Genomic DNA, 24713 nt, shown 5'->3' with positions numbered 1-24713 from the left:
AAGAGGTGGAAATACAGAAAAATTATTGAAACTTGCAGATTTATTTAATGTTTCAGCAACTCACGTAAAAAATAAATTCATGATGGTTTCGGTTATTTTAGATCTATTGTTTAATCCTTTTTTTGTGTGAATCATATACCAAAAAATCATCTGCATACACGCAATATATTTTATACTAGAACTTATATTATATAAAATACGTTTTTCACTTAATTGTTTTACAGTTATGGTACAAAGTCTGGATTTTTCCGTAAAATTACAAAACCTTCCATGATCGGTGTTAAAGGAATATATTCTTCGGTCGCGAGTTCTGCCCTTTCACCGTATGCCAATAAAACGGGGGTTGTGTGTGTTTGAAAACCGGTAATAGTTTTAGGTTTTCCTGCTTGACCTACGACGTCTACAGCAAGACCAACTCTTACTGGTACAGCCAGAGGATTCAGTTTCTCGTCGAACGTTACCAACATCCTTGGCTGCATTGCAACAGCTAACGTGTACAGCAGATAATGTGAACGGCCCAAGATGACTAAAAACAAAAATTCCATTGATTTAATATATTGCAAATAATTATACTACTCTACAGGTGCTCAAAAACTTACTGTTTTTCACATCAAGGAAACCAATAAGTGTAGCTAAAAGTCCAGCAAGTGCTACAGGGCTTAATACTTGTCTGTCACTGTGATATGGTGACAATGTTAACGTTCCTTTACCAAGATGTGTCAAACCTTGAGCGATACGAACCATGAACAAATTATTTGGATCCTTAGCGTGGAACTGAGCAAGCTGTCTCAACATGGCGGCCAATCGAGCGTTGTTTGTTCCAGCTCCAACCAAACCCATGGCGAAAATCGCATTGTGCGCCACTTCTGGGTCGCTGTCGTGAGAAAACTTGGATAATGTGTCTAGAATATTTAATTTTGGATTGGAAACTGATATTAAACCAAGTGCAAGAGGAACTGATCGTCTGATAACAGGCTCGCAATAACGCAATAAATGACCAAACGTTCTGTATGCCATTTCAGCTCCAATTTCTTCTCCCATCGCAATCAGAGCAATACCAAGCACAGCGATTGCCTGTCTCGAGCTGAGATCTTTTGCTTTGTCCTCTTTTTTCTCCTCTTTTTTGTCTTTTTCTTTACGATCACTCTTGTCTTCCTTCTCGTTGGATGGCTCATAGTGTTCAGAGCAAATGTGTAATAAATGCTGAATTTTGAGAACGTTTCCGGTACCAGCGTACGCGCATACTTCTACCAGGGTGGTGGACATCGATTTAAAAGGTTCAGGTACTATTTCCAGGGCTGCTATTACGGCTTCCGCCGCTTCTTGTTTGCCTAAGAAACACAGTCCAAGGCCTAGAGGTAGAAATCGTGCATAGGTGTCTTTAAGGTCCGTCTCAGACTTCTCCATGAGTGCGTGCATTATCGTTGTTGTAACGTAAGCATTGCAAGAACCTACTGCGACCATTCCCAGCGCGAGCCCGGCCATGCCTATTACTTCCCAGCTGGATTTTGGATCGCTAAGTACAGGGATTAGCAAACCGTAGACAGCTTCCCGATTCGAACCCGCGTATGCCAATCCAAGACCAACAATGGCACCTATACGCATAGTGTTGCTGCTGTGTAACACATAATCCGACAGAAGAGCTAATGCAGGGTCGCACTCGATCCTCACACGACAATTAACAAGACCACAGGCTAATAGGGCACCTGATTTAATATAGTCTTCAGAGGAATAAAGATACTTGTCTATTGGAGTCAAACCACCATCGACATCCCACAATAATACAAGACCGAGAGACGCTGTTGCGCTCAGCATTCCGTGTTCTTTGTTCTTGTACAACCATTTATTTCCATCCTCGATTAAAAGCTTGTCTTGACCGAAAGCTGCGTTCACAAAACCATTGACGAAACTTGCAGCGAGGTTCTGCCTTGCTGAATCCACTTGACCACCGCCAAACGGAGATCTGGAATTTTCTAAATGAGATTTGTATACATCTTCAGGTGTTTTCGCCTCCATTATATCCAGCTCGCGCGCGAGATTGAGGAAGTGATAATTTAATAAGGAATTGGACATTATTTCTACCAGGTCATCATATTCTGGGGTGGATTCAGGAAGTTCCAAGAAAATTTGCTGTCTACCTAGCATAAATGCTAGTTGCTTTTGCACTGAACTGAAAAAAGAAATATATACTAATTAAAAATTTGTTTAAGTGTAATTTGTTTGAATAGCAATTTAGCTTACAGGTCTGTGCAGTTTGTGAAAATATCTTCAATAAGAGGCAAGTCATTGAGCTGCATTGCTAACCTCACAGCTTGAGGATACTGACCAAACTTTATGTACAATTTGGAAGCAGCATGAAGAAGAGCACTATTTTCTGGATCTGCCACATAGGGTACACAACTTGTTAAATACAAGCAGACTCTTTGATATGCACTTTCATCTACATACTGCTGCAGCAGGTCTAGTCTTTCAATTTCCATTAATAAGTCACAAGCTTCGGTTTCTGCATTATGAGCCATGTTATATGGTACAATTTCATGTACCAAAGCAATCAGCTTTATGCTAATAGCTTCTGTGTCATCTGTAAGCTCATCCCATTCACCAGCCAATTCTCCTGATAAATGTCTAACATATTCGTGGCCCCATTCTCCGATGGCTAATGCAGAACCAGTAAGTCTGTACTTTAAACATTCTCTGCCCTCACCCATAGTCATAGCAAGGACAGAAATCACATCAGAACATAGTTCTTTGGATTTCACATCTGATATTTTATCATAAATAGTCTTCATAGTGTCATAATGAGGTCTCATGAATTTGAGAGGTTTTGGAACACTAGTCATTGATGTGGTAGATGCACGAATATGATTACGTAAAGATTCCAAAGCTGGATAATGCAAATTGGTATTAGGATCTTGTAAACGTTCAACAAGATGAGTTAGCTCCTCTTGTAAAAGTTTATCTTCCTCAGACTAAAAATTGTTAAATTAAATGAATACTGAGATAAAAAAAATTTTTATATTTTTCATTGTTAAAATTCATATTTTGAAAAAATCTATCAACAAGAACCGAACTTACCAGTTCATTTTTCTCCTCCTCTTTTCCGCTTCTGACTTCTTTATTCGTTTTTGACTCTACCTTTACGCTTTCCGGCATTTTTTCTCAATTATTGCATAAAATGAGCACAAAACAGAAAATTTCCCTTTGATAACTACTTGCTGCTTAGGTTAGAATAAATGTAGAGGCTATTTGCTAGTCACCGCTATTTATCGCGAACTATAAATGTATTAGAGGTGTAATGTAAGTTTCTATATCTTCGTTGGGAGATATCGAGCTCCTTCACCAGGTGGACGCTTAACTTGCATTGCCGCCAAAAACATGTAAAGCACTCTACAGTCTGTTATATATATATTCGATGATATGTTTCATGTAACGCTTCGCTTCGCAACTACTTACAACCAAAGTGATCTGCTTATGAGAAAGAGAGGGTTAGGTTCTCCCATGATGCTATAAAATTACTCAAATTTTTAATGTATAAACTTATAGAAATATAATTGTGTTAGTAAAAATCACGTTGTAATAACTACGACTGATTAACACGATATATTTGATTTATCAAAAATGAGTCGCAGAAGGGTTCACGAAGAGGAGGATGGATACGGTAAATGCCTGCTTCTTTTATATTATTATTAATTCAAAATTTAGAAATGCAAATACAGAAACAATATATTTTTATAGTCAAAAAATATGCTCTTTTTACATTAATTTTTAGAACGGGCGTATAAAAAACGTAGGAGAGTATCAGAAAATCAAGAAATTGAAGACAGGCTTGAATCTCTTATTCTAAGAGTAGGAGAAAAATCGACATCCTCTTTGGAAAGTAACTTGGAGGGTTTAGCTTCTGTTTTAGAAGCTGATCTTGGGTTGTTCCGTAGCAAAATACTTAGGATTTTGACTGAGTGTGCTATTCGAATGCCAGAGAAATGTACAATTTATACTACACTTGTTGGCCTGTTGAATGCAAAGAATTTTAATTTCGGTGGTGAATTTGTTGACTATATGGTGAAGAACTTTAAAGATGCACTGAAAGCTTGTAAATGGGATGTGGCTAGATATTCATTAAGATTTCTAGCAGATCTAGTAAACTGTCATGTTTTATCTTGTGGATCATTAATGCAACTATTTGATAATATGTTAGATACTGCTAATGAAGATGGTGTACCTCAAGTAAGACGTGACTGGTATGTAGAAAACAATTGCATCGTATGTATTTTTTAAGAGAGTGCAAAGAGATGCATTCGTTTATTATCATTCGTTGCAGGTATGTCTATGCCGTATTATCAACATTACCATGGGTTGGAAGAGAATTATATGAAAAGAAGGAACAAGAATTGGATCATTTAATGGTGACAATAGAGATATTTTTAAATAAGAGAAGTAAAAAACACCAGCCAGCATTAAGAGTTTGGTCAAGTGATACACCACATCCTCAGGAAGAATATTTAGATTGTTTATGGGCTCAAGTGAGGAAACTTAGACAAGACAATTGGGCAGAAAAACATATTCCTAGACCATATCTTGCTTTTGACTCGATATTATGTGAAGCATTACAGCATAATTTGCCCACTATAATGCCACCGCCCCATCACGAATCCTATTCGTATCCGTTACCGACGGTAGTTTTCCGCATGTTTGATTATACAGATTGTCCAGCTGAAGGACCATTATTACCTGGAAGTCATGCTATAGAACGTTTTCTTATAGAGGAACACTTAAGGCAAATTATCAATAACTTTTTCTACGAAAGAAAAGATTGGTATGTATATTCTTCACACATTATTTTTAAAGCAATTTAACTATTTTACATAACATTCACAATTAAAATACATTACAGTGCAGCTCAGTTATTGAATTTTCCATACAAAGCAAAAATACCTTTAGATTATTGTATTGTGGAAGTAATATTTGGAGAACTATTTAGATTACCTGCACCAAGGAATTTAGAAATATGTTATGGATCAATTTTAATCGAGCTCTGTAAATTGCAACCATCGACAATGCCACAGGTGAAATTACAATGCTGTATTATAATAATGTATATAAATAAAAATATTTATTAACACGTTAACTTTGCGTTCGTTGCAGGTTTTGGCTCAAGCGACAGAAATTTTATTCCGCCGTATAGACAGTATGGCTGCTACTGCTTTCGATCGTTTTGTATGGTGGTTCGCGTATCATTTAAGCAACTTCCAGTTTCGTTGGTCTTGGGAAGATTGGGATTCTTGTTTGCATGAAAATTACATATCTATTCATAATTTTTTTTTAGATTATCGTATTACCAAAGAATACGGGATATGATGCCAGAATCATACGCTGAACTAATTCCAGCACCCCCAGAACCTATTTACAAATATACCTCTGAAGGAGCCAGTATGTATAAAACATTTTTAATGCCATTAACAAAAAATATAAAAACAATTTGTTACAGGTACACTTCCGGGTACAGCGGCTGCTCACGAATTAGTAGTCTCAATTAGACGGAAATGTACACCAGAAGAAGTCCTGGATGTGCTAAACACGTTGCCAGGTCCTAGAGAAAATGAGGAAACGAATAATTTTAATCCTCTGAAAATTGATGTTTTTGTACAAACATTACTGAATTTAGGTTCTAAAAGTTTTAGTCACAGTTTCGCGGCGATAGGAAAATTTCATTACGTTTTTCAAGTAAGGTTTTAAATGGAAGTTACCCTTAATCTAATAGAGTTAATTGCAATGTAACATGTCTTTTATATCTGTAGGTTCTCGCTGAAACGGAAGAGGCACAAATATGCATTTTAAGAAATATGTATGCATTATGGAAGAATCACTATCAAATGATAGTGGTTTTAACGGATAAATTCTTAAAGACTGGAATTATTGAATGTAGTGCCATTGCTAATTGGATATTCTCCAAAGAAATGGCATCAGAATTTACTAAGTATAATATTTTGAACAAGACTGTTTTATGGTAGCAATATTTTATATATTTATGTTATCGATATTCGTTATATTTTCCAGATTATATATTTGGGAAATACTTCATCTGACAATTCGAAAGAAGAACAAACACGTAACTAAGTTAAGCACAGAGTTAGCAGAAGCAAGAGAGAAGTTAAGAAGAGCGGAGAGTAGATCAGGATCATCGTCGGAAGATGAGGATAATAACAAAGATAGAAATAGGGAAAAGCCATCGGAAGACGTTGTGGAAAGAATGGAAGAAAAGCTGGAAACAGCCCAAGCAGACCAGAAAAATTTGTTTCTTATCATTTTCCAGGTACCAAGACAACAATATTATTTACATTATTATAAAAATAATTGAAAACATAAAATAAGCTATACGAATGTTATTTTTCAGCGTTTTATAATGATTCTGTCAGAACATCTAGGACGTTGTGACACTGACGGTATAGATTATAATACTCATTGGTACAAATGGACTATAGGTAGATTACAGCAAGTGTTTTTAACTGTAAGTTCTGTTAAATAATAAGAATAAGTATTTTTCCTTGTATACGATTTTAACTTTCTTTATACTGCCTACAGCATCACGAACAAGTTCAAAAGTATTCATCGACGTTAGAGACTTTACTTTTTACGCCAGATCTGGACCCTCATATTCTGGACGTTTTCCATCAATTCGTTTCTCTACGAGCGTGAACATCATTTTTCACGGTAATCGTTTTCTTATGTAAAACGTACTTCAAATTAACAAAAAAAAAAAAATCAGAGATCTGATTTCTATTTTTTAAAACGGTTCTCATGATCATTGTTGAAGAGATTGTTATGACTTTTTATAATGTTACTTTTATAATGAGTTATAAAAATAAAAACAGAGGGAATTTTGCATTACAATTGTATTCTAAGGTGTAATCGTAAAGATTATTTGATTTCCGGGACAGTATATCGTGTAACATGTGACATAACATTATGTGTAAATGTTTAAACAACTTTGTATTACGATTTATTACACATTCATGTAAATATCGATATATTTATCCACCTTTAAGCATATTTCTTTTCAACAAATGTCGCAATATGCGTCATATGTAACAGTATGTAATGTAAATAAAAATTTGATGAACAAAACTATATTGATAATATTTATTGATTATTTAATTAGCATACATAGGTACGTTATTCAAGGTTATGTTGTTGATAATAGTACAGTAAAATAACTCATTGCAGTTTGAATAATCTAAAAATATAATCGACCATAAAATTACACATTCTGCAATTATTTGACATATATCGCGATAAAAAATTTTTTACCGCGAGAAACGTCTCCATCGTCATGGGTGCTAGTTTATAAGCTGTTATTTTACTAGGTTTCGAACTTCTTGCCAGCAAAAATTTATATAAACTGTGACACTTCTTAGGAAGTGTGTACCACATTACCTCACATCTAAATAAATATACAGCATCGATTAACGTTTGAAATGCAGCAATTAAAAAACATATGAAAAATTCTTACGCCGTGGCGTACACCTGTTCACTATGATTCACCAGTCTTTGTCCAGGAAGGCAAATCAAAAATATATGAACTGCTTGTGCGAACGTAAATGATCCGAATCTTATCATATCGCCTATATTACCTAGTTTCATTACAGTCTATACATAGAAAAGCTTTTATTTTCTACAGACAGGAATATACTTTCATTTAAATTTTATCAATACTTACTTCCACTCCTGTAATGCTAAGACAGATGATATTACAGAACAGTTGACTAAGTATGGACTTAGTGAATAATGATTCAAGAACACTTGAGTATCTATAACAAAATTAATCTTTATTCCTAGAAAAAAATTTAACATTATTTTACGTTAAGAATACCGACTCTATGGCATTTTGGTGTTCCTTTATACAGTTCAACAATTTCCTACAAACTTTCTTTTGCTCCCCTGGCAATAATTCTATATTTTTATATTTTTCAAGAATATAACTATCCTTCACATTTATTAAATTACCCGTATCCAAAATGTGTACCGTTTTCAATTGAGAACTAAGAAAACAAGAGGATACATGCAATAAAATATCGTGAAGTTTGCATATAATGAAAACATAGTCCTTACCATACAATTGCAAACAAAGCATAAGCATGTTGAGAGTACAACATGTAGGTAGTATCGCAAGTAGCAATTAAATTGGCAACTACAGCAGTTCCCATGTACGAATGAATGGATATATAATAAAAATATTGTTGGCTGTCCACGCCATAGTCGAGTTCGAATAAAAAGTTTCGCTCTTGCGAATAATTTGAGGATATAACGTCATCAATTATTAATGACATGGGCGGTAATAGTAAGTAGATTAAAAGTGTCATATAAACGTATGCTAAAACAAAAGTTCGGAAGATTTTTACTCTCGGAGACTTACATATGAAACAAAAAAAAGCCACCTTTTATAGTAACATAGCCTAAAAAATTTCAAATCCTATGCACTTACAAGTGTAATAAAGTGTAATTTTTTTTCCCTGTCTCTCGTAATATTTTAAAATCATGTTTTCTGGTTGATTCATATAATAGTTACAATTGTATTTGATAAACAAAAGCACATCTTTGATCTAGAAATAGGAAATAAATAATTAAGAAAAAAAAAGCAAGAAGAGAAAATTCACGTTCTGGAATTTCTGTGCAAATACGTTTTCGAAAGTCTCTTCATGCTTTCATCGTTGCGTATCAGTTTTAATTGCAACAAAAGAGAAACAAGTTGCTTTCATCTCGTGAAAATTATTCTCCGACTAATGATCGAAATGGAATTGAGTTTGAGAGATCGTAACCAACTTTGAATATTCATGGAGCGAACGAGACACGGAGGAAATATGTACCTTGTTCATGTTAAAAATCCCATTGAGGTACATCGTGAGGCTGAGGAAAATTGATATGATTGGTGGCATACACTCGATGACCACATCGTAGTCGACTCCCCATATTCTGTACAATCCTCTGAGCTATAAAATTAAAGAAATAAACAGAGTTTTCATTAACTTAAATAATTAAAAGAATTTTGTCCCATGCCAAATTATCGAACTTTTCGACCCGACTGTGAATATGTTAAAAATTACAACAGATACTATTTTTCATTAATGGTGGCCCTACTAATTTCATTTTAACGTAATCTTATTATAATTGCACCGTTTCTTTTTTCAAATAATAAAAATAAATGATAACACTTAAAACGTTCTTTATTTGAAGCTATTTTATTTTTTACTTCAACTTATTTTTAAAAAAGTTTAAAAAAATACAGTGTTAAAATACTTATTCGCGTTAATGTATCTCAAACATAAAATATTTCTCGAATGAAATCAGCAATTCGAACGTCATGTTCTTAGCTACGTTATGCATCGAGGAGATCCTCTGTAAGGGACCGGCTTACTTTAAAATGAAAATCGTTCCAACATGGGGAACGTTGCTTTCAACGGTTCGTTTAATATCAATCGATCATTTCGCTCATTAAATAAAACGTTCTTCGCCGAATGAATAAGAAAGAAAGAAGCGATAATCTCCTCTAATTATCTATCATTTCCTAGACATAGGCAAAGTTAGAGGAATAGGAGCTCGTAAGAACATTAAAACCACGGTTTCGTGCTTGATAAATGTAAAATGATGGAATGGTTTTATGGCTGCTGACTCGTTAATGATTTAATGAATGAATCTTTTGTCGATTCTCTTCATGTACAGCTTATCGATTCGTCTTCACTTTTTAGTTGTCGTTAGAGCGTACAAAGAAATTACGTACTCATAGTTAGCATGGACTTCTTCGAGCAACCTGCTTACTTATTGAACAAGCGTCTTCTGACAATCGTCGGGATATGGCCGTTCCAGAGCACCTCATCTAGATTGTTGAGACAAACCGTGATGCTGTTCTTTTGCTTCACCCTTTTGATAGCAGAGGTAATGAAAAAGTATCACATTTTATAATAATTTGTCATATGTTTTTGGATGGAAATATGATACTGTAAAAAAAAAAAAAACAGTATAAAATTTGCTGTTCGTGGTAGGAGGTTATGATCGATTGTGTTGCCAATTGATCGATGAGTTAAGAGATTCGACGTAATCCATGCCAGATCATCGCAGATCCGACCACATGATTGTTTGCGAATTTTTTTGTTGAAATGAATAATTTGCTCTTTATTAAATGATCCTTAATTTCAATGCTACCACCTTAAAAGCTACCAACTTGCAAATATTCAATACATTAGGGAATTACCTGGAAAATCTGTCAGTATACCTGTAAACGCATCGTAGTCTGCTACTTAATATATTTAGGCGTGTGGCCCTTTCAGAACAATCGAATCGTAATACAGGCGCTACTATATTATACTTACCGCTTCTTCTTAGAAAGTAGTCTTATAAGTCTTGGGATGACGAAGATAAGCCCTCATGTTGTGTAAAATCTCGTATATAACATTGTCATTCGAAATTTGTTTAAATTTTTTTAGCGAATCTATAAATATTTCGAATTTTCAAAATATTTAGAACGTTAGCTCACTTCAGTTTTCTCAATCAGCCTAAATGTTCAGAATTATCACAGAAATATAAAATTTTCGATTGACATCGCTATCATAGCAATAGCATAGTACACTAAAGTAAATTAGTCTTAAATAATGGCAGCGTATCATCCTCGAGTCGAGGGACCGTTTTCATAAATAAAATATTCATGGTTTAATGGTAGTCCCCTTAGTATAATACTAATTACTACTTTGATAATTCTTTAATGCAGTTCACTAGCATTTGTTCATTACAATTAACAAATATCAGCTACGGTAAGAACTAGTGCTCCTCAAAGCGTCGAGCTTAGAACGGTGAAGTACGATATGGCAGTCTGTGTAACCTAGAAAAGGAAGGGAAATTATTAAATACCCTCGACATATAATTAACACGTTGACTGTCCTTATATTGTTAAAAAATGACACTTTTCTAGTGTCATCTCAGCACAAGCTTGAAGTATCCTAATTTTCATGTGATCCCGCACTGTAGAAACCAATAACATCACTCTTTATATCACAATTAGATATACCTTAAGTGACTAGAGTCATTAAATTCGTCTATGTGTGAAATATACATATACAGCTCCATTTAAAAAAACGGTGATAACCTTGAAATGTTTTCACGTACAAAAAGTTAAATTACGCCAAAAAGTAGTAGTACAAATAAATACTTCAATTCTTGAATATTTTTTCGCATCATTAATATTTTTGATAATCTTCAATTGTCACATGTTTTATGTGCCTCATCCTGTATTTTACTTTACAAGTTATTCAGAATTGCTTATTTATTCATAAAGGACTGGTCAATGTGTTAATAGAGATATACGATGATTCATAATGATATATACCGACAGAAACGTTTCCATGTTCAGCGGTATTATCTTTAAAGCAATCAGTTCGCAAGGTTTTAAGGTGTTCATGATTAAGAATCGATACAGAACGTGCGATATCGAGTAGAACGTGTACCATAAGCAGTTTAATCTAAATATGATAAAAATGATCATTTGAAAGTTATTCGTTTCAATTTTAATTGTAAAAAAAACATATTTGCTCTTACACATCATAATACACTCTCTCGCTGAAATCCGTCAGCCTCTGTCCAGGGAGACAGAGCCAGAATAAATGTATGAACAGCCCTATCTCCCAAAGGATCAATCTTATCGACGTTTGAATTTCGTGCAGATTGATCAAAGCCTAGAAGAATCGTAAAATGATGAGCAGTAAAAATTAATAAAAATCATCCCAATTTAATTTTACGACTATAATTACTTGAACCCCGTTGATGCTCAAGCTGATGATATTTAACATGAGTACAATGAACAAACATTCAGAGAATACTGCATGAAGAAGTTTCGTGTACCTGAAGAAAGATATAACAGTGTAACTATAACTGAACAAAATAATCTAAAATAAAAAATAAACATGAATAATTTCAGAGAAATCTTTTTGCCACGCTCACTCTATAGCTCTTTTGTGTTCCTTGATACCAAGAACGAGTCTCTGATAAATTTTCTTCTGTTCTGACAACGTATAACATCGGTTCTTGTACTGTTCAAAATCATCGTCCTTTAGTAAACCTTTCGAATCTAAACAATGCGCCCCTTTTAAGCAATATCTGTGGAAATAGTGTGTAAATTAAATGTCTGGACAATTCAGAATGATAGGGGTAATACACTTGCCCCGTAACTGCGAATAAAGCGCAGCCATGTTGGACCAGAACAATGTACATTGTGTCGTGTACGACAGTTTGAAGCAGAAGAAGTACTGTCGAGGCGTAACAATGAGCTGTAATCAGGTAAAAATATTTTTCACTGTCGATGTGGTACTCCACTGGGTATAGAGTCTGTCTGGGTTCGGTCCGGTTTTTATTCAATTCCTCGAAGATGACCACGGCAATCGAAAGTGTGAAATACATTGTCGCCGATATGCAGACGTAAACTATAGAGAAGTGAAGAAGAAACTTGATAATTTGAAAGTTAATGTTCAAAATGTTTAAATATTAATTTGAAGTTTAATTTGTTAACACAGCTTAAGAATTCCAAGTGTCCTTTTTTTAGAATAAAAAACATCGACCTTGCTGGCAATTATAATTACTAAATGGAAAGAAAAGGAGAACATGACTTTCACCTGAAAATCTCAAGCTATATGAACTGTGTTAATCGCTGGAATTTCGGTCGCGAAAGTTAAAAAGAAAATTCATCGAATATTCGACGTCAGACGTATGTTTTTAATAACACAAAATACCAATTGAACTCAATAAATGGCGTTGTTTTACCCACATATGTACACCAAAGAGTTACGACGTCCCTTTATCGCGACACTGTACAATACATTGTACTCCGGAAGATTTATTAGTCGTTCGTAATCGTGTTTAATGAACTTGAATAGTTTTATGAACTGAAACACGATGAGAATATTCAGCCGGAGTTGCATCACTTTCCTATATTTATCATTTAACCCTTCCGTATCCGCGGAAAAGATATCTCGCGTACTAATTTTTACCTCGACTCTTTGGACGAGATTTCTCGCGTCTTAATGACAAGACACGAGATATCTCGTCCAAGATATCTCTCGTCTAAAAAGTGGAATGTGTGAAAATTAGTTCGTAAAATATCTCGTACATTGATACGAAAGGATTAAGAATATATTTACCCCTTTCTTTCGAAGTAGACTATTATATTGGAATATCATCGGTATGATCACGGTTAACAAGGAGGACATGCAGCCAAACGAAACGTCTTTATCCACACCCCATGTCTCGATCAACTTGAGTGCCTGAAGTATAATGTAAATTACATCTTTGAAGAAGTTCTACGATTGATAATTAAAGTGAGAGAAAGAGAGAAAGAGAGGTAGAGAGAGTGAGAGAGAGAGAGAGAGAGAGAGAGAGTGAAAGAGTGATCGTTTCCTCCATTTAGAAAATTTTTGACAACAATTCCAAGCAGAATTTGTGATTGATATTGCATTAAAGCTCTAACGAAGAAATTATTAATACGAGAACAAAGATATTAGCAGGACGATGGTGCTAAAGCATATCCAACTGCCCGTGCAATTCAGGGAGCTTTGCTCACGATACTCCAACGAAGTGGTCGTACGATGACACTAGTCTTTCTTTCCCTCGCGTGTCTTTCCACTTCATTTTCAACGGTGCTTTGCTTTCAGTGTACTGTAATCAAGTTGCTGGCTACCGTCGATAAGTCGCGAATACGATATCAGTCGCATGATTGAGGCCACAGTTAAACGGCGTAAACGTTTCTACGATAAGAATGAATTAACCATGTGATGAATTATGATCAGACGCATTTTCTTCGATTCACTGTATTAATAGTGAACGCTATATACTATCGTTCTAGTAGAAATCGTTTTAAAAGGAATTACCGGTGAATCGATAGCAATTTACTTGTTCATATGCTTTTAGACGTAAAGTCAAGCATTCTAACGCATTATGCAATTTTTATCAAGCGTATATACTTCTTTTGGATTATATATATGATCTTCGACCTGAAATACTTTGAACGACATAAGCATTTTTCCTGGCTGTCGCGTTTTCTCGTCACTTCCGATGTAAATACATCCTGTCGAAGAAAAAAGGTCCGTGAGTATGTGTTTGAAGAGAGAAATGCAAATTACACGGTTAAACGCACTTACGTATTCACCTCTATCGCAACATTTTAAGAGGCTCTTTTAAGTTCTTGAAATATGTATTTCTCAATTTTTTTTTCGCTTCTTGCTTTGCAGATATTGCAGGAAGAAGTTCTCTCAAATCTTGTCGAAGGTGCAATAAAGGGATATCGTAAACAGAATAAAGAATCGTATTATTTCATCATATATTCAAAATATTGAGAGAATGGATTTTTTCGATCAACCTACGTTTTCGCTAAATAAGTTCCTGGCTGTTTTATTTGGAACCTGGCCCTTCCAGAGCATAACACAAACAGTCGTGAGAAATATATTAGTGAGCATCGGTATTATTAGTATTATAATACCAGAGGTAAATCATTTATGCAGTTAAAAAGCAATGTTTTCTTCAATTTTTACGAATAATTGTATTTATAAGTATTTGTGGTTCATTTCGTTTATGAGTAACGCCATTTTGGAACAATTGTTATAAATAATTGTTCTAAATATTAGAAAGGAGTTGAAAGATCGATCCTCGATCTATCGAAGTATTAATCGTTTTAATATCATAGATCTAATAAGTAATCGACAACATTAAGGTAACAATTGAAATTCGCACCATTCTAAATGATCAAATTGTCAAATTCCAAGCAGATTCCTTTTTGTTTCAAATCATATGCAAACTTTACACGCTTATACGCTTGTATGTATGTAGATGTAGTAGCGATAGATAGCATCGTATATCAACTTCATGTTACACAACGAGTTAATTTTTGTGATCTTATTGTAGTTGTTTATCAATGCTATACAATCAATTTACTTGTTTACATTTTGTAAAATTTTCTACTTCTATTTGAAGTGTAACACAATACAGCGAAGTATATCTATGGTAAATGGCTTCTGAGGGATAGCCCTGTTTCTGTGTTCGAGGACGGGGACAATTTCGAAAACCTCAAGGATCGTTGAAAAATGAAGAAAATCGGTAAGTGAAAAATAAGATATATGTAAAACAATATGATGATAAAATAATGTTTCTCGATACGTTTAAAGTTGCCGCTAAATTAGTTCCTCCGCACGGACGTTAGGTTGTGCTAAGAAACAAGGGACTTTTTTTTCTACATTGGCGCCTATAACGGCTTCCACTCATCGTATACCCTTCGTGGTTGTGATTGTCGCGATGCGTATAGTTTATGCGAGATACACACAAATAATCGGTGCGTCCAGCGATTATCGGTGGAAAAAAATAATATCGGTGTCTCGTTTATCGTGAAGTTTTTATTGATACAATTTTTCCCGTGCAGGGGCGACCTTCTTTCTCGCCGTTATTGGCTGTGAGCCCCGTGTGTGCCGTAATCATGAATAAGAGGATCGTCAGCGCGAAACTATTGGAATATCATGAACATAGTAACAGTGTAATTTAGAAATGGAAAATTAAATTAAGGCATAACAGTGGACAAATGATTTTTATACTTCGTTAGTTATCGTGCAATAGATCGGCTGACTGTTGTTGCGTGTCTTGAACGTGCAGCGAAACCGTTTCCGAACGCAGAGCTCAGCATGGTGATACGGTAAATAGTCCATCGTTTCTGGATGCCTAGGTTAATTAACGTTGTTTGTACATTGCGATTCCTTTACAATCCCGATTGTATTTCGATCAACTTCTCTATTTCTTTTTCTTCCAAATCGATCGAATTCTTGAGGATTTTTCAGCTTGCCGTTCAACGATAAATGTTTACATTATTAGTTTTTCGTTAGATATAGAATGCCATCTAAATAATATTTTTTCGAAGAATAAATTCCCTCGACAGAGTTTACATGTTCCTTCCTGACGTTTTTCCATAGGTTACAATGTTGAACATGATGTAGTACCAATTCAAAATTTGTTTATTATCAATTATTGTGTATCGTGGCGATTATATATATAAGTACATATAACGCTTTGATCATGAAAAAAGATATGGATAAAGTTAATATTGATGGAATAAATGAATTAATACATATATCGTTTTTTCAATGAATATATATTTTATTTGGAGTACAATTGAGCACAATAAATATTTTTATGTTTCACGAAAAGCGTCTTGTTATTTTTTCCAAAATGAACACAAGTGTGTGTGATAGTAATAAATGTGTAATTGAGGATGTTTTAATGTATATATATTTAATAGTTATAAAATTATGGTTGTAATTTATGTTGTTTTTATACAAAATCAAATTAAGAAGATTTAGCATAAGAGCAAGAACATTTAAATGTATTATTAAATTTGTGTTACATTATTGTGGAGCATAAAATGATATGGAATTAACTAGAAGTATTTAGATTTAAGTTTCAATTACATATACACTGTAATTAAATAGTATTTTTAAAAAAGTATTTAATTTCTTCAAGTGAAAAGCATGTATCATTTGAATAAATATTTAATCTATTATGCATGCATCAACTACGAGTTATAGTAATATGTCATGTAATCTATACCTTGTACATATTGATATAATTGATGGGTGCAATATTTTGATAAAAATGAATACTTAGATAAGATAAAAAATCAACTGTTTAATCAATGCAATGAAAGCAAGAATAGGTATATCAATTGAATAGTTTCATGTTTGTTTTCTCAAAAAACATGTTACCTTCTTTATTTTTTGCTTGTAATATTTGTTGCTCTAATTTACATAAATATTTGTAACAAGTCAATTTTATTGTAAGGATATATTGCTGTATTTAAAAAAAATATATTTTAGAAAATATGTAAGCCATATGTCAGGCATATATTTATTTATAGGAACAGACAGTTTTTCTTACAGAGTAATATCAATATGCGATGTTGCACTTATATGTAATTATTTAAAAAATAAATTTATTTTCACTTAATATAATATATCAAAATATAATGAGTATCCTTTCTGAGTTATTCACAATTATAGGACCACTCATCTTTACTTAATTAAAGAAGTTAAAGATCAATTTCAAACTCTCGCTAAAATTAGGAGAATGCTAAAATATATAACAGTTTAGCAGTTATCATTACACCGAATGTTTCTTATTGCAGATTATAATTACCAATTCACAGCATCCCATGTTGCACTTGCTCATGTTTGCTCACCTTCGCAAAGATACTTAAGACTGTCTGTCCTTATGAGTATCTTTTGAAGTACAGTGGAAGTAGTAATCTGTAAATTTTACTCAAAGGAGGATGCCAGTAACTAAACGTATTCCATGCCCTTCGCGGTAAGTAAGTGGTTTACGTATTACATACTCTAGGACAAGAATAAAAATCAGAGATCTACAAATAGGTGACTTTAACATTCTTTCCTTATGTTAACTTTCAAACCTTTCTTTTTCTGGTTCAATTATATAATCATTCTTAGGAAGGTTTCTTCTTTATAATAATCAATATGAAAGTAGCAAGTATATTTCTACACAATTGAAGTATATACTGTAATGTACTTAAAAAAAGAAAAAAAAGAACAAATTGGTAACTACTCTGTAATATTTAGTACTTTAATACATAATAAATCTATCCTCTGAATTGCAATGATTATGTTACTGACATCCACCTTTAAATCACTTGTAATATAATATTATTTGTGTATCTATGTTTTATAATTTGTAAAAAAATAATCAAATACAAACAAAACCAGATACTTCCACCATATAAAAATATTCATTAGGTTTAAGAATATAAAAAATTATTCAACATATAAAGAGATATGGGTATTGTGTCATATACATATGTAATTTGACAAGAAATAAACAAGGCAAAGGTGGCAGAAATAATATTTATCTTATTCCTTCTCTAAATATTTTCAGTCTTTTGTAACAAAATCATTATATACAGTATGATACTATGGATGAACTATAATAACAAAATTCAGTCACTCTTTTTGCCACTAATTATTCAATTGTACTCTTTCAGATCTGACGGTGGTAGCAGTGAAAGTCCATTACTTGTGGAAGAAGGAGAAACAGTTGGTGCACCTCACAGTCCACGCAGCAAACATAATCACAGTCATTCACATGCTAATCCCCATAGGTCCCATAGCTACCGCCATGAAAAACCAAAACAGCTAGTAAAATATGGAGAGCTAGTTATTCTTGGGTAGAAAATCAATTTTTTTCTACTATATCATTTAATAGAAATATCCATCAACAAAATTATAAATTAAATTATTTTTTCAGATACAATGGATTCCTCCCACCAGGAGACAGAGGAAGGAGAAGGAGTAAGTTTGTTCTATTTAAGAGGCCTGTACCAAATGGCGTGATAGTGGAATATACCGAGGATGAAGGAACTGATATGTTTCAGGTAACTTAAACATTATTTAACTTGCTCATATTATCTCTATAATAATTGTATTAATTTATTCATAAATAATACAGGTTGGACGTTCTTCCGAATCTCCTATTGACTTCGTCGTTATGGACACATGTGCAGGCGGTAGTGACGGTTCTAACGAAGGACGTGTTGCTCAGAGCACAATTAGCAGGTTTGCCTGTCGGATTCTAGCTGACCGGTCAGATCCTAGAATCGCAAGAATATACGCGGCAGGTTTTGATAGTTCGAGAAATATCTTCTTAGGGGTAAGACAGTTCATAAAAATTTTTGATTTCTCTCTATTACTGTTTAATAATAGAACGGATTGTTTTAGGAAAAAGCAACCAAGTGGCAAGAAAATCGTGAAATCGATGGACTTACGACAAATGGCGTTTTAATAATGCATCCACGAGGTCAATTCTGCGGCGGTGAGGCACAGTGTGGCTTCTGGAGGGAAGTCAGCGTGGGTGGTGGAGTTTTCTCGCTAAGGGAAAGTCGAAGTGCCCAACAAAAAGGAAACGTAGTAGAGGATGAAAATAATATTTTGCAAGATGGCACTCTGATTGACCTTTGTGGTGCTACGTTACTTTGGAGATCAGCCGAAGGCCTAGCAAAATCGCCGGTAAATATGAGATTTGTAACTTTTCGATCTTCCTTAAAAAGTTGAAAGTCATTGTTTGTGTTTTCATAGACGAAACATGATTTAGAAGAACTAGTTGATGCGATAAACGCCGGAAGACCACAGTGCCCAGTCGGTTTAAATACGTTAGTCATACCACGTAAAGCCGCTGCCGATTCTACACAACAGCAGCCGTACGTGTATTTGAAATGTGGACATGTACAAGGGCTCCATGATTGGGGTCAGGAAAAAGATAAAGCTACGAGAAGATGTCCAATGTGTCTAGTAGCTGGTTCAGTAGTTAAACTTTCTATGGGAATAGAGCCTGCATTTTACGTTGATTGTGGCCCACCTACTTATGCTTTTAGGCCTTGTGGACATATGGCTACAGAAAAAACTGTTAAGTTAGTATCAAGTATATTGCAATTATTTATACTTGTATTAAAAGGTATTTATGAGATCGGTATTTTCGGGTTGCAGATATTGGGAAAAAGTTGCAATTCCACATGGTACAAATGGTTACATTGCAATTTGTCCATTCTGCGCAGTCCCTCTCGAAGGAACACCAGGATACGTAAAATTGATTTTCCAAGATAATGTAGATTGAGGTTCGTTTATTATAAGGTCGTGAGTATGTGTAGAAATCATTAACTTCTTATAAAATGCAAGGACTATTAAAAATTAATAAAATGTAAATAATCTTAATACGAATATATAAACAAAGTTCTGTCTTCTTCCCTTGAATATAAATTTAAGTAAAACTTTTGTATGTACAAATAGCTCTGCAATAATTATTATGTACATGGCTCTTGAAATAAATATCCCTTCTTAAACAGTATTACTTATATATATATATATTTTTTTTTACATATAAATTATTTTTATCATTTATCTACTGTTTTATAAAAAGAATTTTTGTTTTTATGCGATTTTAATTTTTTAATTAAAAGTAAGGTTGTGAGAAAATGCATGGTTACAGTGTTTGAAACAATAATTATTTAAACGTATATATTTTCGAACATACCTTCATTTGTTTTATGGTCATATAATAATCACATAAGATCAATGTGTAATCATATTATAAATATGTAACATCTCCAAATATTATGGAGTTACATCTGAACTATTCTTATGTACACGAGATAATAGTAACTAGATTTAAAAGTATAATCAGTATATCAAGATCAAGTAGAATAAGTGTATCAGTATATTAACATCTAATAAATTCAATCCTGTTTCTTTACATCCACAGGAGAGAATATATGCCTAGTTTTACACAAAGATATTTCGAAATATATTGGTGTTTTCGACAAGGTGTGACGGACAAATATACAAATTTGTTCTTTTTCTTTTAATATTCAACAACAAAAATCTCTATTTGAAAAAATGATGTTCAGCGAGCACGATTCTTTGTGTTTCCCTTTTTCTTCTGCTTTACATGTTTAATGTGCACAAATAAGCACGTGAGAATTTCATACGAAGAAAAAATGATTGAGCATAATTAGAAATGATAATTAATTTTATCTTTTTCGATCGTTGGACCCACTACGACGTGAACGGGATCGACGACTTCGGCTACTACTGCGCGAACGTTTCGATCTGAAACAAAAAATCATACAGAAAAAAATCACCTATGATACTATGTGACTCTAATCATACTTGATCTGTCTACAGATTACAATATTGCACCGTTTCGAATATATGCAATAACATTACACTATGCAGACTTTTTACACTACTTTTTTCTCTCAATCAACTGGAACCAACCTTTTTCCACGACTGCGGCTTCGAGAACGCGACTTTCTTCTGTCCCTGTCTCTGCGCTCGCGATCTCGATCCCTTTCGCGATCACGGTCGCGATCGCGATCGCGTTCACGATCACGGTCCCGATCGCGTTCACGGTCACGATCACGATCTTTGTCTCTGTAACCTAATCCTCCGCGTCTACCATCGCGATCTCTGTCGCGATCGTCTCGATCTCTGTCTCTGCGTCTATCCAGCAACGACTCTCGTTTCTCTTTACGTCTCTCCTCAACGGTTTTTTGTAATTCTGCCAACTTCTCGCGTATCTTGATGAATCCAAGATGCAACTTCCCGCCGAAATGATCAGCCAATCGACGATCGTTATCGTGAATGCCAAGATACGCGCTGCAAACCTCGCAGACTCGAAGTTTTTGCTGTTGGTAACTAGACGCTGGCATACTGTTACGATATTCCTGTTCAGCTTCATTCTTCTTCTTTCTTAATTCGTCTATCTCACCCATAAGCTTCATGGACTCCTCCACGAAGCCCTCTTCGCCAAGTTGCTCGGCTTTCGCTAATTTTTTACCAATCTCCTCGGCGAGAACATGAACATTGTTTGCCTTAGCCGCCACCTCGGCGCTGAGCTCTTCTTGCGTCTCCGCAAGTCGTTGCTTCGCCTGTTCTGTACGGCGGTCGCAGTCGGCGATAAAATTTTGTAAATGTTCCATAGCCTTCAAATATAAGAAAATTTTTTATAAATTATAAAATAAATTACAAAATAAAAATTAAGAATTAAATAACAAATCATATACTCACATCAATATCGTAAAAATGGTCCTTCTTCTTTTGCGCAGCCTCATAGTCAGCCCGTAAGGCCAAGTCGTGAATCTGGGGGCATTCTCCCAGGTCCATGCGCTGCGATTCACAAATCATCCAATATTAGCTCAATATATGATCCCTCCCGACTTGTTTTCTTTTGTAATCTTATTTAACGAGAACAAGGTTTCTCAACTGGCTGTTCCGTAAACAGGAAACTAAACTGGTAAATACGATAATCAAATAAATAATTTAAGACTAATGAACGCAATAACGACAGAAGTTAGAAAACCCTAACTGTCCAGAAATATATACGGTCTAAAGATGCTTTCATTATTATAACTTTATTTTTCAACACTTTTCTGGTACAGATACACGTGCTTACAAGGTAATTATATATACATGTATATATGTACATTCAATAAATAAATATATGTGGACGTACTTATTTCTCCGTATATATATGCACGTATATTAAAAATGCAGATAAATATTTTGTTTTGTTCACTTACAGAGTGGCAACACCTCTCCGCCTGACACGACAATGCGATGGTAATGAAGCTACAATCAGCACACACCTTAAGTTCATATGTTCAATGGTCTATGAAACAACTTACAGCCTAATAGGTTTTATTATACTATTTACGGATAGGGCACGAGTTGCCTTATGTGAATTCAATTCTAGACGATTTAGAAAACGAGTTCAATACGTACATCCAATGGCTGAAGAGAAATTTTTCTAACAGAACTGGCGCGCTGTACAAGTTCCCCTTAAATAAATGTCTCTCTCACTGCTTCATGCCACTTCTGACTCTTTTTTTGTTTCACGGATATTTTATTGTATTGCAAATTGCCAAAATAAAATAATTAATACGCGGTTTCCCTTTCGATTTTAAAGATTTTCACTTTCATTTTCAAATAAAACGGAGATTTAAAATTAATTCTAATGAATGCATGTAATTTAGTACGCAACGACCGAAAGGAATGCTAGTACACGTTAAGGAAGTACGCATCGGAATTACTTTCGACAATCGTTCGACTCTACACACGGTCCTCCCTAATGGTACACACATTCGAAATGAAAGAATGAAAGAAGAACTAGAATATGTCGTATCTGGTCTCGAATGTCACAAAACTAATATACAGTGAAATCTCGATCGAACATTTCTCTAATCGATAAATCGATAGGTCACATAATATCGAAAAGTTCAATTGAAATGGCGCATTTTCATGAAATAACCAATCGAAGTTTCATTGCATATCAATTCATTAAAACAAACGAGTTCAGGATCGTCAAGAAAATATTAAAAATTTCGAGACTCAATCTCGTAAGAAATTTAATTTTCTTGGCAATTCGCATGGTCTTTTTTTTACTTACAGATCACTGCTTCATTTCCTGTACCCATTTTATCTCCGAGGATGAATACGATTTTCACACATACTTTCAAAGTAAACTTGATTTCTACCTGCCGTAAACGGCATTATTAGTAAGAAGCGACAATTAAGACATCGTCTCATGAATCAGCAATGGCGCTACTCACCAACTTTTACACAGGCCATTTCGGGGTCTCGGAATTAATATTCGACACTCAGCCTCGCCACCGTTGACCGGTAGAGGGGCTGAGGTAACCGCCCGCCTTTATATATATTATTAATCAAATTAATATACCTAGTACTTGAATTATGTTAAGAGATAATCAAATTGTAGAATTGTAATACGTACGTCCTCTTCGCTTTTCAGTACTTACAGTAACGCGCATGTGAGAGCGACAAGTACAACACGACATATGAGCGGACAATACTCGCAACAATATTGTACAATGGTTCTGATTGGAATTGCTTTTTCCAGAGACTCTGGAAATAGAACTGTAGGTACATTGACATTAGTGAACTTGTATATTCGTCATTCTCGCGAGTATTTGCCAGAAGTATATTTCGTTTAAAAAAATTTCTTTTATTGTCAAATTAATCTTTGAACACTTCGTTTTATTTATTTACGTTTTTCTTTCTCTTTTCCTATAATTTTAAATAGCTGTTTTCAATTCTACCGCAGTAAAACCTGAGCGTAAGAGATATACAGAAGGGTGCTTGCTAACTGCAATAAGAGACGCCCCCCTATGCACCGAATGCTAGGTTGCAAGTCTCTTTTAACGACTCGATTTCACTCTTTCGTTTTACTCTTTCGAAATGCTGAACATATTTTACTATTTTCGAACGATGTGGTTTCTTAAACGTAAAAAACAATTAAAGTATATTTCTTTCTATATTTTGCTTTTGATTAAATCACCAAATGAAGAAAGAGGCAAATAAGAATTAGTGAGAAATTTATCAGTTCCCTACTACGTGGTACAATAAACTTTATACGTACACTCTATACGTTGCATATTTTATGCAAAAATCAATCTGAATTTAAGTGTCTGTATTGAAATCGACAAATTAGATAGCGGAAACATTTCTGGTCCCCGTATAAAAAAAGACGACATTATGCGTAGCAATATGCCAACCACTAAAAAATGTACTCAAAGTTGCTTGAAGGTAAATATAATTGTAACGCGAGCTAAAAATGCAGTACTCATTAAATTACATATTTACTGCACTTTTTTCATGGAAATTTGCTCGAAGATTTAGCTACACAGAAAAGATTCAAAATGTCGCCTTACTGCAAGTAGTTGGCTATGGTTAAAGTAATCGAACAAAAAAAATTCAATCCTTTTTAATTTTTTTAACAAACACCCTTGGACCAATTCGCACAAGATGACAAAGAAATGCGCGAAGCAATACTAAATGTGAGCGGTATTACGCTATCGTATGAAAATCATGTTCTTAGTGTAATCATAGAACATTTGCGTCTATTTCAACCTTATGGTTATGTCGTTCACGATTTCCTGTACTTATCATTGTCCCGCGATCGTAAGTGGCCATTATCGTAAGAGTAGCTTCTGTTTCGATACATTTCAGAGTACCACAAAGAAAAGAAATGGGATAAATTTGAAAATTATTAACATACTTTTGATGACATTTCAATCACATAAATTATTTAATTTGTATGTGTTCATTTTACTTATTTTAAAATTATAC

At 34.2% G+C, this 24713-nt stretch overlaps 6 protein-coding genes across 6 annotated transcripts in view; 2 read left to right on the top strand and 4 right to left on the bottom strand.

Moving 5' to 3' along the window:
• Positions 1-91: 91 nt before the first annotated feature.
• Positions 92-3263, bottom strand: LOC108575137 (26S proteasome non-ATPase regulatory subunit 2). The gene is made up of 4 exons (XM_017937856.1): positions 3076-3263; positions 2242-2969; positions 600-2170; positions 92-526 (listed from the first exon to the last, which is right to left on the bottom strand). Exons 1-4 carry the CDS (start codon positions 3151-3153, stop codon positions 225-227), a joined length of 2679 nt encoding a protein of 892 aa, XP_017793345.1. The 5' UTR covers positions 3154-3263; the 3' UTR covers positions 92-224.
• Positions 3264-3471: 208 nt separating this feature from the next.
• LOC108575195 (nuclear cap-binding protein subunit 1-like) lies at positions 3472-6693 on the top strand. Its single transcript, XM_017937931.1, is given in 11 exon segments — positions 3472-3658; positions 3770-4238; positions 4319-4813; positions 4892-5063; positions 5143-5314; positions 5317-5427; positions 5486-5721; positions 5796-5974; positions 6055-6310; positions 6392-6505; positions 6580-6693. Coding segments are annotated over 11 exon segments (2358 nt in total). The 5' UTR covers positions 3472-3618.
• A 487-nt stretch (positions 6694-7180) lies between these two features.
• LOC108575117 (odorant receptor 13a) lies at positions 7181-10276 on the bottom strand. Its single transcript, XM_017937835.1, has 9 exons — positions 10265-10276; positions 8862-8984; positions 8480-8597; positions 8107-8368; positions 7872-8036; positions 7715-7805; positions 7508-7644; positions 7306-7438; positions 7181-7231 (listed from the first exon to the last, which is right to left on the bottom strand). The coding sequence occupies exons 1-9, from the start codon at positions 10274-10276 to the stop codon at positions 7181-7183; spliced, it is 1092 nt and encodes a 363-aa protein (XP_017793324.1).
• A 535-nt stretch (positions 10277-10811) lies between these two features.
• Positions 10812-13391, bottom strand: LOC108575238. Its single transcript, XM_017937981.1, has 7 exons — positions 13176-13391; positions 12803-12920; positions 12203-12461; positions 11983-12138; positions 11793-11883; positions 11581-11717; positions 10812-10867 (listed from the first exon to the last, which is right to left on the bottom strand). Exons 1-7 carry the CDS (start codon positions 13242-13244, stop codon positions 10831-10833), a joined length of 867 nt encoding a protein of 288 aa, XP_017793470.1. The 5' UTR covers positions 13245-13391; the 3' UTR covers positions 10812-10830.
• Positions 13392-15273: 1882 nt separating this feature from the next.
• Positions 15274-19742, top strand: LOC108575148 (protein pellino). The gene is made up of 7 exons (XM_017937873.1): positions 15274-15709; positions 18059-18241; positions 18322-18448; positions 18523-18723; positions 18792-19079; positions 19149-19480; positions 19557-19742. The coding sequence occupies exons 1-7, from the start codon at positions 15699-15701 to the stop codon at positions 19681-19683; spliced, it is 1269 nt and encodes a 422-aa protein (XP_017793362.1). The 5' UTR covers positions 15274-15698; the 3' UTR covers positions 19684-19742.
• Positions 19743-20470: 728 nt separating this feature from the next.
• LOC108575147 (putative RNA-binding protein Luc7-like 2) overlaps positions 20471-24713 on the bottom strand; it is a 6381-nt gene continuing 2138 nt past the window's right edge. The window contains exons 3-5 of the mRNA XM_017937872.1: positions 21636-21734; positions 20844-21550; positions 20471-20675 (exon numbers count right to left, since the gene is read on the bottom strand). Coding sequence (XP_017793361.1) covers positions 20597-20675; positions 20844-21550; positions 21636-21734 — 885 coding nt within the window. The 3' untranslated portion in view covers positions 20471-20596. The remainder of the gene's footprint in view (positions 20676-20843; positions 21551-21635; positions 21735-24713) is intronic.

Source organism: Habropoda laboriosa, unplaced genomic scaffold (genome assembly GCF_001263275.1).
Source record: "Habropoda laboriosa isolate 0110345459 unplaced genomic scaffold, ASM126327v1 scaffold207, whole genome shotgun sequence".
NCBI classification, from domain to species: Eukaryota; Metazoa; Arthropoda; class Insecta; order Hymenoptera; family Apidae; genus Habropoda; species Habropoda laboriosa.
The sequence above is the reverse complement of the archived record's forward strand: the minus strand, read 5'-3'. Positions and strand labels throughout refer to the sequence as shown.

Coding starts and splice junctions, on each gene's coding strand:
- LOC108575137 (XM_017937856.1), bottom strand. CDS start 3,153: ATGCCGGAAAGCGTAAAGGTAGAGTCAAAAACGAATAAAGAAGTCAGA. Junction 2,970..3,075: donor AGGAGGAGAAAAATGAACTG/GTAAGTTCGGTT, acceptor AACAATTTTTAG/TCTGAGGAAGATAAACTTTT. Junction 2,171..2,241: donor TTCACAAACTGCACAGACCT/GTAAGCTAAATT, acceptor TTCTTTTTTCAG/TTCAGTGCAAAAGCAACTAG.
- LOC108575238 (XM_017937981.1), bottom strand. CDS start 13,244: ATGTCCTCCTTGTTAACCGTGATCATACCGATGATATTCCAATATAAT. Junction 12,462..12,802: donor TAACTCTTTGGTGTACATAT/GTGGGTAAAACA, acceptor ACTTCTCTATAG/TTTACGTCTGCATATCGGCG. Junction 11,884..11,982: donor GAACACAAAAGAGCTATAGA/GTGAGCGTGGCA, acceptor ATCTTTCTTCAG/GTACACGAAACTTCTTCATG.
- LOC108575148 (XM_017937873.1), top strand. Junction 18,449..18,522: donor AAGGAACTGATATGTTTCAG/GTAACTTAAACA, acceptor TAAATAATACAG/GTTGGACGTTCTTCCGAATC. Junction 19,481..19,556: donor GCTACAGAAAAAACTGTTAA/GTTAGTATCAAG, acceptor TTCGGGTTGCAG/ATATTGGGAAAAAGTTGCAA.
- LOC108575117 (XM_017937835.1), bottom strand. Junction 8,598..8,861: donor GGATTTTTAACATGAACAAG/GTACATATTTCC, acceptor TCCTATTTCTAG/ATCAAAGATGTGCTTTTGTT. Junction 7,232..7,305: donor CGATGGAGACGTTTCTCGCG/GTAAAAAATTTT, acceptor TTATATTTTTAG/ATTATTCAAACTGCAATGAG.